Source organism: Hesperophylax consimilis, chromosome 11, assembly GCF_061612785.1.
Source record: "Hesperophylax consimilis isolate HC1 chromosome 11, BYU_Hcon_1.0, whole genome shotgun sequence".
Lineage (NCBI taxonomy): Eukaryota > Metazoa > Arthropoda > Insecta > Trichoptera > Limnephilidae > Hesperophylax > Hesperophylax consimilis.
The window spans coordinates 13,834,991-13,850,156 of record NC_142846.1 but is presented as its reverse complement, the minus strand read 5'-3'; the positions used below and the strand labels follow the sequence as shown (position 1 = coordinate 13,850,156).

Sequence of the window (15,166 nt, the reverse complement as noted above, 5' to 3'; positions counted from 1 at the left end):
AATAACACCTCTTATTGGAAAACCCTGTAGTTTTATAACATTGCGAACTAATTGATTATCTTTGAAACGCAGAAATTTAGATGCGAAAGTAGTTAAACCTTGGCTCTATTTGATACATTATGTATTAACAAATTCTTGAAAGAAAAGTGCGTTTTCGTGTTAGCACACTATAACAACTGAGGTTTGTGGAGATTGATATCTGATAAAAAGCAGTGTGATAATAAATATTTGAACAAATTATAATACGACTATTTAAACCACAAAATATTGTGTTTAAAGTACAAAGTCATAATAAGGTGGAATTAATTTTCAGATGGGTTAATAATTTGGATTTAACTAAATCTTTATTAGCGGATTTGTAGTGATAAACGTTAATATTTTTTACTTCAATTACGTGTATGTGAACACGGATGTTAAATAAGTACATTACTAGAGTTATTACATCACAAGATAATATTATTTCGAGATTGATTGCTACTTCCAATTTCGTCGCTAGTTTATGCTAAGCAAACATCAAACGTGCATCTCCAAAACTGGGAGAGAATCTTCCAAATTGGAACTGCCGATGTATTGGGTTAATCCACTTAGTACCCAATTATTAATCCAGATAGCGTGTACTCCGCTGTCCCATAGAAGTCGCGTTTAGGGCCTCTCGCCTTGTGGTACGTATTGCTTTGATCTCCAGTCTGCATAATCTAATATCACACGTCAAATCTCTGACTGAGTACTTTAACTTGATAGACGCCGTTGTATCATTTTGTAAGGACGCGTCTGTTGCAATTATGATTCGTACGGCAAACCGTATATTAATATTCGGTGAAGTCAGAATTTTTTGGTAAATTAGACCTTCACTAAATTTGTTTGGTATTCTTTTGTCATGTTGATTGCTGGAAAGTATAGCGTCCCAAATGGTGGTTTTGTTTTTATGTGAAAATGTTTTACTTGATTTATTTTCATATCTAAGTAAGCAATTACTAATTTTGAGTAGCTGAAACAAACTTTGTCAGTTATATTACTATTCAACCGCATGTGTTGTTTGAAGAACAGTGTTCTTGAATATTCTAAAATAATTAAATTGAAAATATACCAAGTGCCGTGATTACTTACATTTATAGTTCTCGCGTTGAAAATGTGAAAAACTCTCATAAATTTGCGATGCTATTCCAACTTCGTGATGTTTTCCTCAAATTTATTTGCAGTTTCTAGTGCAGTTTAGTGGTAGCTTTGCTGTTGAAAACAGAAAATATTGCCATTTAAATCTTAAACCAAAAACTTTTCAACCACTTCATATCTCGTATATTTATGACCTTTGATATTTCCTTTGAAAATATTCATCTGCTTTCATTAAAACTTAAGCTTTGGCGCACTCAAATGGTCTTGGTCGTATTGGCTGGAAAATTTGCAGTAACTTCTGAAAAAAAAAAAACTTAATCCTCGCGCTTTAAAGCAAAGGAGAAGTTCAAATTGAACATTTCCGGTTTTTGTTCACGTAATATAAAAGTTTTGTTTTTCTTGCAACTTTGCAAAATCTAAATATTTAATACTTTGCTTATTCGTTAAGTACGTATGCAATTTATAATGTTTTTTTGATCACAAATAAATTATTAAATTGCAACAAAACACTCCACGTGCAACGTTAGCCTGTTAACTAATTGAAAAACTGACGAACCACGTAAATCTGTTAATTGAAATGAAAATATTCACCATTGAGATATTTTAAATGCAGGCAATTTGCTTTAAAAATTCCCACCACCCACAGAGTAAATGTATTTTCAATATTTAAAGAAGATTTGAAAATCACATTCTAAAAAATAATGATACTTAGTTGTTTATTGCTTTTTTACACTGTATCTTTTTTACGTTAGCATTTATAACCTCACTACGACAAGCCTCTGTTAGTATTTTACCAACTTCATTAAGAATATATACTTAATGCATTATAAAGACCAAGAATCTGACTCACGAGAGGAAAGGCTTTCACGAAACGCAGACGTAATAAAAACGGTAAAATTTGCTTTAATCGCCATCTCCTTGACTGACGATCCCTTAATGACATCATAAAACCGGCATCTGTTCTTGGCTGCCTTTATTTCCTACTTTTATTACTAAATACTGACCTACTTTGTCTAACACACCCATTCAGGTATCCTTTATAAAACTCGTTTTCTTCTTATACCAAGAAGTATCCTTCTATGTGCTTTCAATTCACAATTGTTAATTGCTTTGCTTCTTTCATTCTAATTATCGTTCTTCCGAAAACAAACCCTCGTAACTCGATATTATGAATCGTGACAAAGTAAACAGTAATCATTGTGGAATCGCCAAATAATAGACCCATTGTTTCGTAAAGCTGGCATATCATTTTATTGTTTGTCTCAGATACACTTAGAGGTGTTTGATTACAGTTTACTAGAAGCATTTAGCTGCTATTCTAGAATAGCATCTTTGATTTGGAGTTAACTTTCGTCCGAAGTTTTACTACATTTTCTAAAAAGCTTTAACCTAACAATTGAAAGTAAGTGTTTAATTGACATTAATTGTCAGTAGCACAAATATATCATTTTTAGTAATTTGTATTGTATAATAGGATTATGTTTATGATATTGTTTATTCCATGCTTTGTAATGCGCATTAAAATCAAGAACTGAAGTTTCCTCTAAATAATAGTAGTTTTACGGGCCCGTAAAGATAACCCGCACATATTAATATTGACATAGCCCGCTTACACTGTACCGGAACGCTCTTTTGACGTTTTACGTGGAGGAGGTGTTCAATTAACTTTTATCTGCGTGCATCTAATAGTTTAAGGTTCAGTTAATATTATTATGTGCAGCCGTAATTTATTTACGCTTTGTAATATTGAATACTGAGGTAAAATGGATTTACCAGCTCACTGAGTAGTCAAACTTTCCAATATTTTGCGTAAATAAATTACGGCAGCACATAATAATATTAACTGAACCTCAGTATTCAATATTACAAAGCGTAAATAAATTACGGCTGCACATAATAATATTAACTGAAGATTAACCAGCTAACTGAGTAGTCAAACTTTCCAATATTCTGCGGATCATTTTTCATAGAAAATTTCACAGTAAATTTATTTAATTAAACGATATTTACCAATGAATTAATGTAATTTCAAAATAACACCTGTCATTTCCTGGTATTCTGCGATGAAATCAATGTTAGAAGTTATTCGAAGCAAATTACGTTCACATTTCAAAGTTTTCAGAAGGTGTCAAATGTCAACTGAAATAATTTCAATATCACACAATGTACTGCATTCCTTTATGAATACAGAATTTATAATATTTCTATGAATTCTTTGACGTTTTCCTGTTACAATTAAAATGCATTAATACGTACAATGTACATCCATTTAACTCGTTGTAAATCGTGAAACGAACAGTATGTTTGCGGAAACTGCATTTCGTTCTTTGTTACTTACAAACAATAAAATGTATCACGTACCTTAGTACCCAAAGGTCAGCGTTCTTGCGTCTAGTGCAGTACACTGTCTTGAGAGTAATTCCACATTTGTAAAGCATTATCGTGTTCAGTTCTACTTTTAAAGCATTCGTATTGTGATAACAAATCAAAGGCATCATCAAATGATGGATTAAATTACTTTAATCTTAAATTTTACTCTTTATATCATACCAACTGTGGACCAAAATCAATATTATTTTAAAAACGTAAATTAAATGCTTCAAATTAATTAGTACTTAAAAATTTCTACATAAATATTTAAATATTTTATGGAGTGGGTTTTTTGTTTTGTTTTAATCAATGTACATTGAACTGGTTACCGTAAATGCAGTTTGTTACAGTAATGGCCTCGTTAAATTAATGATACCAAGAAATATAATTGATAAGTTTTATTCTTTAAAAACACACATCACTGGTAACAAAAAACAACGACCCTCGAATTCCTTAATTATTTCATGGTTGTTATTGATCCGTTATTTAGAGAGAGAAGAGAAAGAAAATGGGCTTGCAAGCCTATTTATAACCTAATTCATTTGAATGTATTGGTATATATAATCAGAATTATTGCCCTTAGGGGAGACATCTGTCGGATATTTCAATTACTCAATACAGATACAGGTGGCATTTTCGTTTGGTTTGATTCTTGGCTAAAGTCTGAACATGCTGCCAGGGCACGGAAGAATTTTTTTTTTTTTACACATAAACAAAAAATAATTTTTTTAAAATAACCATAATATAAACAAAAAATAATTTGAAAAATAAACATAATATAAATATGGACAAATTAATTTGAAAAACAATCATGAGATGAATATGAACAAAAAATTCTAAAATAAGAGAATCATAATATGAACAAGTTAATTCGATGTTCCTAGGTCATCCTTCAGGTAGGTTGCTAATTCTTCTCCTTCTTATGACTGCTAGCAAAAATTTGATTGTCCAAGGTCATCCTTCAGGTAGGTTGCTAATTCTTCTCCTTTTTTATGACTGCAGGAACTTATTTATTCAGTCCGGGGGGTACATCGGGCGTCCCTGTAGCAATGCTTGAATCCCTTTCCATGGGTAATAAACATATTTTGCTGATAGGTCTCTTAAATGTTCCTTGTGCGGTTTTGAGGGTAACCACCCGCACTTTCCCGTCAGCTCCAGGGTGAGTAGCTAGGATCCTGGCTAGTTTCCACATATTAGGCGGCAGGTTGTCCTCCTTTAGTATGACCATGTCGTCCCTTTCAACAGTCCTGAGGCCCTTGTCTTCCTTCCATTTGGTACGTCTTTGTAATTCTGCAAGATATTCCAGTTTCCACCTGCACCAAAATGTTTGAATCAGTGCATTTAATTTTTGATATTGATTCAATCGATTATATTGTATCTCCCGAACATCCTTCTCAGAGATAGAAGCTATCCCTCCGCCAATCAGGAAATGATTTGGAGTCAAAGGATTCAGGTCAGTCGGATCGTTGGACAGAGGAGTGAGCGGACGTGAATTTAAACAGCATTCTACCTGACACAATAAAGTATATAATTGTTCAAAGGTTAAACTTGAATTATCGGTTATTCTTTTTAAATGATATTTGGCGGATTTCACTGCTGCTTCCCAGAGTCCAGCGAAATTCGGTGACCGTGGTGGAATAAATCCCCACAATATTGACAAATCAGCTAAATATTTTTGAATCTTGTCATCAGATTTCTTTAACTTATCATACAATTCTCTCAGTTGATTATATGCTCCCTTAAAATTGGTCGCATTATCTGAATATATTTTGAAGGGTTTGCCCCTCCGCGCAATGAAACATTTTAAACAATTTAAAAAGTTGTCAGTGGTGAGGTCCGTTACCAGTTCCAAATGCACAGCTTTCGTTGAGAAACAAACAAAAATGCATAAATAAGATTTCACCAATGGAGCCTTCCTGGTGATACCGCTTTTCATCATGATAGGACCTGCGTAATCAATCCCGGTAACCTCGAACGGCCTGCTAGGTGTTATTCTGTTTTCCGGCAAGTCACCCATGATAACTTGACTGGTTACTGGATTTTTTCTGAAACATACTATACATTTATGTAATATTTGCTTAACAGTGGTTTTTCCGGCAATCGGCCAGAACTGTAATCTCACTAGAGATAACAAAGTTTGTGTCCCTGCATGTAAATGTACATAATGAAGATGTCGAATAATTAATTCTGTTAACTTATTATTTTTTGGTAAAATTATTGGGTGTCGTTGCTGGTATGATAAATGTTTCGCCTTTGTTAGCCTGCCCCCGACACAAATTAATCCATTATTTATAAATGGATTAAGCGACAAAATAACGCTACGTTTATCCAGTGAACATTTATTACTCAAAGCCCTGAACTCATCCTTAAAATGGTAGCGTTGAATTATTGCTATTAGACGATGCAATGTATTGTCCAGCTCCGGCACGCTTAACCTCCCGGTTAATTTACAGTTTTTTGTGTTACAATTATTAAAGAAACGCAATATATATGCAGTTACTCTCTTTAGCTTGTTGAGAGAGGAAAATTTTGAAAAGATGTCCCACTCCGTGACATTAGTAGACACGCATACCGCCTTGATTTTTATCTCTGGAGGATTTATACAGGAATTTTCTGGCTTCGGCCAGTGATCGGCCTCTCTTATTAGCCAATCCGGACCCTTCCACCAAATATCTGCTTGTAATAGTTTGTTTGCTGTAACTCCTCTTGATAAAATATCAGCGGCGTTTTTCTGCGATGAAACATGTCGCCAATGGGCGGGATCGCCGGCCTCTTGTATCTCGGCAACCCTGTTGGCCACAAAGGTATTCCATCTAGCTGGCTGTCCTCTTATCCAGCATAGTGCGATGGTAGAGTCACACCAGTAGTATGTATCCACCTCAACCATGTTGAGTGCTTCTTTGATGTTTTTTAATAATTTCGTTAACAGCACCGCACCACAAAGTTCCAATTTTGGCAGGGATATGTTTTTTAATGGCGCTATCCTGGACCTGGAAGATATTAACTGAGAGTGCATCTTACCCTCGGCGTCCCTGGATACTAGATACGCACAGGCTCAGTAGGCCTTTTCCGATGCGTCGCAAAAACCATGGATTTGTAGGCTGTTTTGACCCCACAAGATTCTTCTCTTTATTTTCAACAGGTTTATTTGAGATAAATTTTTCATGTAATTTTCCCAATCTTTTAATATTCCCTCGGGTATTTCTTCGTCCCAGGAAGTCTTAGATATCCATAATCTCTGCATAATTAGTTTTGCTACAACCGTTACTGGTCCTAGCAGTCCTAAAGGATCGAACGTTGAGGCGATACTTGACAATATCCGCCGTTTGCTTTGTACGGTACATACTGGTTTTTTCACTACATATGAAAAGTAATCAAACTCACTGTTCCAGATTAATCCTAGTATTTTTTCTTCTTGGGGTTCTTTAGATATCAATCCTTGCATATCTTGACCTGGTTCGGAAGATAATTCTGCCACGTTCGATCTCCATTTTCTTAGATTCATCCCTGCAGATTTTAGTAAACTGATTACCTGTTGTTTTAGAAGGTGGCACGATTCAACGTCATTTCCTCCCGTTAATAGGTCGTCCATGTAAAAGTCATTTTCAATGACATTGCTTGCTATAGGAAATGAAAGTCTATTTTCAATACCTATTTGCTTCAGGCATCTTGTCGCCAGGAAAGATGACGGTCCTAATCCATAAGTCACTGTCCTTAGCTTGTAATGCTTCAAATCCTCATCCTGTAAAAAGCGCCAAACAATTTTCTGTAGATTGCGGTCGCTTTCCTGCACGTTTATCTGACGGTACATTTTCTCTATGTCCGCAGTTATGACTACAGGATGTTTTCTGAAATGTAAAATTTGCATATTTAAATCCTTTTGTATGTTAGGTCCGACCATCAGAGCATCATTAAGGGAAATACCAGAAGATGTTTTTGCCGATCCATCGAACACCACGCGAACTTTAGTAGTGGTGCTTGACTCCTTCATCACCGCATGATGTGGTAAAAAATATGATCTCGCATCGCATTCGGATTTTCGGCACTCTTCCATATGACCCAATTGTAAATATTCTCTCATAAACATGCTATATTGACATTTCAATTCTTTATTGGTGGAAAATTTTCTTTCCAATGTATGAAACCTTTTTTCAGCCATTGACAAAGAACTCCCTAGTTGGTCTATACAAGGGCGGGTTGGCAAGGCTACTGTAAATCTGCCCTCCGTGTCTCTACTATGACACTCTGTAAAGTTGACTTCGCAAGCCTTTTCTTCAAAATTCTGAGGTTTCATGGCATCCACCTCTTCTAGTTTCCAGAATCTTTCCATCTGGTTACCTATTTTATTAATGGCTAGATTACAATTAATTGATACTGGCCTTGTTTTAGTGATGATGTCGATCGCTCCGGAAACAATCCAACCGAGTTCAGTCCTTTGAATAGTTGGCCCGCCCTCCGTTAAGCGTATTCGATCATTATTCATTATTTCCCAAAAAACTTCGGCACCCAACAGGATGTCAATTGGAGACGTGACATTGAAATCCTTATCCGCTAGTTGCAAGCCAGATGGGATCTTCAACTCTTGTTTCCTGAAGGTCATTTGGGGTAGGTCGGTTGTTATAGCCTGCAATACTAAACAAGAAATTTTCTTATTATAATCACTATTCACTGCTAACATGTCAATTGTAACTCTTCGATTGATATGTGTGATGCGATTTTGTATTCCAGACACCGGCATATTTATTTTTTCTGTTTTTAATTTTAATTTTTTTACAAAACTCTCTCTTATGAAATTCGATTGGGCGCCTGAATCCAATAATACCCTCGCTTTGTGTAAACGGTTGTCGCTACCTACGATATTCACGATCGCTGTAGATAATAAAATTATCTTTTCATTTTTATTTAACACCGTATGATTTGCCACTGATGTCGAGCTGTGTGCCTCTTCATTTGTGTTTTCACTATTTAATTCATTAACATGTATCAAAGTATTATGTTGATCACTTGCACAGATTTTACATTTGAATTTATTTTTGCAATCTTGTGTAAAATGTCCTACCCTCAAACATTTGAAACAGGCTCGGGCCTTTCTTAAAAATTCTAATCTTCCCTGGATATTTAATTTGAGAAATTTTTTACAATAATACACTGGATGATTTTCTTTACATAGGATGCATCCGTGTTTGGTTGCTATCAATGAGACAGACAAATCTTTCTTGCGATCATCACGTGTTGTAACATTCTTGTAGGTAGGCCTTTTTTCTTGCAAATTTGTGAACTCCAGTACCTCAACACGTTTGGTTAGACATGTAATAAATTCTTTCAACGTTGGGAGTGCACCATCTATTGGCTGCTCTTCCCAAAATCTACGAGTTGATCCATCCAATTTATTAGATATTAAATATATCATAATCGCGTCCCAGGAATCAACATGTAATCCTAGATTTTTTAACGCTTCTAAATTTATATTAGCCTGATCAATAATATGCCTTAACGCGACTGGACATTCTTGTTTCATATCTTTTAACTGAAATAAAGATGCAACATGCCTATGAACTATTATTTTTTTATTCGCGTAACGTTCCTGCAGTATCTGCCACGCAGATTCGTAATTGTCGTGCGATATGGTCAAGGAGGCAATCAATTTAGCTGCGTCTTTTTTAAGGCACGATTGTAAATAAAAGAATTTTTGAGAATTGTTTAACATATTATTTTGATGAACCAATGCTTTAAAGGTCTCAGCGAATTTAGCATACTCAGTAATTTCACCATGAAATTCAATAAGTTTCAAAGTTGGTAATTTAATTTCACATTTTTCATGATTTACTGAATTCAATAAACCTTTTGCTAATGCAAGTACAGAGAAATATTGATTTTCAAAGGATTCACGTTGACTTACGTGTTCTGCCTCGTCATCCGAAAGTTCTTCGATTTGAGATTGAATTTTTTCAAAGTCATCTAACAATTTTTCGACCTTTTGTTAACGTAATTCTAGTTCCGTTTTATCGAGTGTCTTTAAAATATCATTAAACCTTGTCAATTTCGCTTTCAAAATTCCACGCTTGTTGATTAACGGCTTTAACTTTTCCATCTTTAATGGTAAATAATAAACAATTTAACTTTTAACCTCAAACAACTGACAGTTTACGAATGAAAACACGGCGGTGTTAGCAAAAATGCTTGTTAGTGCCAGGGCTGACAACCTTTTAAATCAGAACAACCACTGAACCACTCACCACTGACAACTTTTTAAATCAGAAATTCGCTGAAATTATTTTGTAGCGAGATTTTACCCGGTAATTTTGAATATTCGCGTGAATTATTTTTAATTAAATAAATCCAATGACAAAACTCTTACAATTGAGATGCTCATTTAACAATAATCGTATCAATTTGCAATGTAGGTAGCTATTAAAATTTTATGCAACTGAAAAATCAGAAACAACAATAATTTTTTTTAATCTTTGTTGCATATTTAAATATTTCATTTGGGATAATTTGAAATAGGAAGGATTCGGGATTCGGTCACAGTTTTGATAGGATGGCGTTGGGATACTTATCTGATGATGATCTGCATCTTCTTGGTTTTTTGCTGGTTCATATTTCGGCTTTCTGGTGCACGATGCGGCTCGATTGGACCATATGTTACAGTAATGGCCTCGTTAAATTAATGATACCAAGAAATATAATTGATAAGTTTTATTCTTTAAAAACACACATCACTGGTAACAAAAAACAACGACCCTCGAATTCCTTAATTATTTCATGGTTGTTATTGATCCGTTATTTAGAGAGAGAAGAGAAAGAAAATGGGCTTGCAAGCCTATTTATAACCTAATTCATTTGAATGTATTGGTATATATAATCAGAATTATTGCCCTTAGGGGAGACATCTGTCGGATATTTCAATTACTCAATACAGATACAGGTGGCATTTTCGTTTGGTTTGATTCTTGGCTAAAGTCTGAACACAGTTATTTAAAGTACTGCTTTCGAATGCAATTTTTCACAAAAAAACCCTTAAGAATTATACAAATGCTTCCTTATACTTTAGGAAACCTTTGGTCGTCAACATTTTCCCATAAATTGTTCGAACGTATAAAATAACGTAATTTTGAAAGTATCTTTAACGCAAAGTAAGTAGTATTTTATCGACTATTCTTAAAATTTGCCTCTACGCCATTAGAAATAAGACCGTTGGTAAGGGATACTTAGCTGACTACGGCTAGGTCTACGTTTAGATACGTTTACAGGTTAATGGCTAAGGAAACGAGAGGCGTTGGAGGCTTTAGTATAACGCCAACTTTAGCGCCAACTTTTAATGAGAGAAATATTGTAAACATTTCACCCGCGTTGCATCACCAGCAGCTTAAATGTCAACAGCGGAAATGTAGCGGCTCCTTTATTAAACGGTACATTTTTTTAATAGAATGTTACAAATTAATTTTTAGGCTCTCGTTTTTTATAAAATACACGGAGAAAAATGAGCATTTCTAGTTTATTAAGAATCTCTTCAAACTATTGGTAATCCGGTTTAAAACGGGATTCCAGGCCGTTTCCTGATAAACTTTTAGTACATTCCTAATATATCGCAACACGTATTTATGTAACTGCATTTGACGTGATAATATAAAACGACGAAATGTCAAACAACGATGATTGTTCCCACATCGTGAAATCACATTCGTATATTAATAAAACTTTATCAGGAAACCTATCAATCAAGTCGTTAAGGGCCTGCAATCCTGTTTTTAACCGGATTACGAATAATTTGAAGAGATTCTTAATAAACTACTCATTTTTCTCCGTGTATATATTACATTTTATGGATTATAATTGCAGTTTAATAAGTTCTGTTTATTTTATTTTGTATTATTTTAGTCATAAACAGTGCATAAAAAATAGTTTAGAAGGTTTTACATATAAATTACAATTAAAGATATCAGTGACATGCCTCTCTGAAATATCTGGTGAGTCATTACAATACACATTTAACCGGGCGGGGTTAGTACGTGCTTGGGAAGGTTTTGAGAAATTTTAGAGTTTTAATTTGTAATTGGAAGGTGAACAACAGACAATATGAAAAATTAATTATGATGAAACTGAAATAACACCAAAATGCAATGCATAATTTAAATGTTTCATTTTAAAACAAACTTTTTTATTTTAGTACTTGAGTATCACTGAAGTCCGTTGCATAAAATATTTAGTAGAATCATAGAAAGACCCCACTATGTAAATTTATTTCAAGTTAACAAAATGCAACGTTTCATTTCAATGCAGTTTTTAATTTGATTCGATTCATTTCCGATCCGTTCGTCTTTTTCTATTCCTAAAACATCTTATTTTACAAATGCATTTTCAACAGATTCGAATGATAGTGCTTCCTTTGAGGGTTTTCAGTTTGCGTTTTTGCATTTCAAACGATTCTTGTGAAGGAGATGGTATAGATATAGATACATTCACAATAACGTACTCATTGAATTGAAAATATTAAAAAAAAATGTTTTTAAACCGGGATCTTTTTATTCAGGCACCCAAAAATATTAACACACCGATATACGAGTACTCTTTGACAAAGGCCATAAATAAAAATTACGCTATGGTTGTAACTTATTGCTATGGGTTTTTCGAGACAATGAAAATGTCACTACAAATATATATTAAAACATGAATTACAAACAAGAGCAATTTATTATGACCGGTCGGTGGCCGAGTTGACATCGCGTTTGGGTCCCACCCAGGCGTAGTGTGTTCAATTCCTCGGCTGGCTAAGTCGTCCATCACAACACAAGCAACATTTTCAGCTTACTGTGGTGGTAGTAGGAGATTTTCAAATATTGTCAGGTTATTCGTAACCCGGGAATGTTTGTCTTTCTTTAAAAAAAATAAAAATATTACGTACGTGTTCCAATGAGTTCCGTGTCTATATAATGGTACGTATACATTTTCGAAGCGAAACGCGAACCGAGCCACGAATTACGGGAAATGAACTGAGCAACTACAAGCGACGTTTCACGCCATTTACGGTTGCTTCGTTCCTTTCCTATAAGTTGAGGTTCGCAGTTCGGCTCGCGTTTGTATATGTAGCATTACACTGACAATATTCACTCTAGCTATTCTAGCTATCGTCCATAGCATAAAATGTCAACGGCCATACATTATATCTACAGGATTTTCCAATAAGAGGTGTTATTTTGAATAGCCCGCTATTTCGGTAGATGTTACTTTTGAAGCTGTCATTTTTGACATTTGACAAGTAAAAATTACGCTATTAATAAAAATCTTTAAAAAAAAATTATAAAAACACTTTCAAATCACAGTGTTAATGATTTGATTGATTCCTTATTTCCACCCCATTCTCGTAGAATTCTAGTTGGACAAAACAGTTTTTTCTCCATTAACCTAAAACATATACGTAAATCTGACAATAACTACCGTTAAATTTTATATCAGGCATTCAGGACGTTATAAGGAACGTTGTAGAAGTATGAAATGACATCTGTGAATGATCATGCATAATGCATTAGATATATGGAAATTTCAAAAGACATTGAATATATTCAACGAAAATCGTAAATTTCTTTTTGCCCCAGGTCCTCCGTTTTCAAGGTCGGACTTTATTTCATACCGAGCACTACGTGCTACGTTTATTTCGTTACTTAGGTAAAATACGATACCAGGTATTTGAAATACGTGGAAACTGAACGGGATGAGTGAGTTTCATGGTTTTTAAAGAGTTGCAAAAACAACATACGGCTTCAACTAAAAGTTATGTCTGATTTTACTGAAAGTATGCTAGAATTTAAATTATCATTAAAATATTTGACTGGCCCAATATTATTTTAAGTTAAACGTTACCTTCTATAATTCATTTTATTTTTCATAGTTAACGAGGGCTTTGAAAGCTCGTTCAAAGGATATTTCTAATACCTCTTATTTTGAAACGAATGACCCAGAAAATAAGTTTTCGAAGTTTAAAATTATATTTTGACTATGTAACTCCAGTGCCAAAGAAAATAAGTAGATGGATAATAAAAATGGTAATAACGACAGCCGCTTTGGTATAAATGATGGATTATAATTTCGTGATTTATTTCTACACATATTTTCACAGTTTTTATATCAGTAATATATTACATTAATATATTACATCAGTAATATATTACATTAAATATATCTAGGATTTGTGAAACTCAAAGGGTTTGCATTTGCCGATCAGAAACAAATATTGCCAATTTTACTTATGTGTATTATAATTATAGTTTTTATCGACAAATTAGAGAAGAGATTATTATAAAGAAATTTACCTTTAGAATAAACATCATTAGTAAACTTGAAAACCAATAAATTTGCAATTTTGTTGATGTTGTCTTTTGTGCCAGCGAGTGTGAATTTTCGAAAACACACAATACAAATTAATCACATATTTTTTTTATTTTTTCACTAAAAAATTATTTGTTTTTTATCGTTTTACTATATTTTCATGAAGAAATATGACGATTAAAAAAAAAACTTTTTGTTATGTTTTTCTGACTGTTTTTCATACTGTCGTATATTTTTAAAGCATTTTTTTCTATGGGTCTCAATGTTTTTGGCCAGTTTTGAAAGTAATGTAATGCAGATATTTCAATAAAGAAAAAATTGCCAGTGTTAGTTAAAAATGTTTTTTATTGATTTTGACCAATTTTTATAATAATCTTGAGTATATTTTTTTGCGTGCATGTAATATACCCCCATCGAATTCATCAGCCTGAAACTCACAAGTGAGCACTCAGAATACATCAAAAATTTCGGGTAGTAATAATTGCATCCCACTAACTATAGGGCTCTCTTTGTGAACAGTGCATTCGCAAAAATAACCACCGCTTGTTAATCGTATCCGCCGCACAAATCTCCCCAGTTTGCATATAGCAAAACTAAACAATATTACGATAATGTTTTAAGTCTGCTGTGAACTGGACACACGAAAGATTAAAATTGATGGAAGTTTTTCATTTTATAAATAAACAAAGTGAACAGTGCTGTTCAATCGTGGTCCAAGTGGTTAGTCATTAAAAACTTTGTTTTATCTCGAGGTAAATTCGCCCAAAGACTTCAAACTGTCTCAAAGTCCTTTCCCTTAAGGGTATTAACATTAAGTTATAATAATGTTGTCAGAAGAAAACATTTTCAAAAGATAAATATCAGCCATGATACTAAAAAAAGATTGCTTAATATTACCCACTACATTCTCAATTTGGGAGGCGGGTTTGGGTACTGCCGTCCCGGCAACCATTTAATGGATAACTAAAACTTCTGCTATAGATCACCCCAAGCAGTTTTCTACGTTTGGCGAGTTGGTAGGCGTGCCCTGGTTCGTGTGGCGAGGTTTGTGTAGGTCTCGGCGTCGGATTATATTTAAAAAAATATTTTCAAAACTTATTTTAGAAATCATTTATTTATAATATGTGCAATGTTATTCTTACAAATTCCGTTCGCGGCAATAATTTTTTTAGTCTGATTTCAATGCAATAATTGATAATAAATCAGTACCGGATTAGTACAGAGACAGAGTAGTCAATTGCCCATGGTAGATTAAAAAACAAATAGCATGCATTCCTTTTTTTCCATTTTAGCTTCACAATAACCATGGAACATTATTTCCCTTATTTCAGTTATAAAATAATTCCTAAAGAATTAA

At 33.9% G+C, this 15,166-nt stretch overlaps 2 protein-coding genes across 3 annotated transcripts in view; one reads left to right on the top strand and one right to left on the bottom strand.

Moving 5' to 3' along the window:
• Dh31 (diuretic hormone class 2) overlaps nucleotides 1-15,166 on the top strand; it is an 89,599-nt gene that overhangs the window by 21,233 nt on the left and 53,200 nt on the right. The window lies entirely within an intron of this gene.
• LOC149419821 (uncharacterized) lies at nucleotides 4,481-9,423 on the bottom strand. 2 transcript variants are annotated; one of them, XR_016302764.1, is made up of 2 exons: nucleotides 5,387-5,748; nucleotides 4,481-4,796 (listed from the first exon to the last, which is right to left on the bottom strand). XR_016302764.1 is itself a non-coding variant. In XM_089637042.1 (2 exons), the coding sequence occupies exons 1-2, from the start codon at nucleotides 9,397-9,399 to the stop codon at nucleotides 4,490-4,492; spliced, it is 324 nt and encodes a 107-aa protein (XP_089493168.1). In that variant the 5' UTR covers nucleotides 9,400-9,423; the 3' UTR covers nucleotides 4,481-4,489. The 2 variants fall into 2 exon arrangements, 1 of the variants encoding a protein (XP_089493168.1); XM_089637042.1 differs by lacking the exon at nucleotides 5,387-5,748 and adding an exon at nucleotides 9,383-9,423.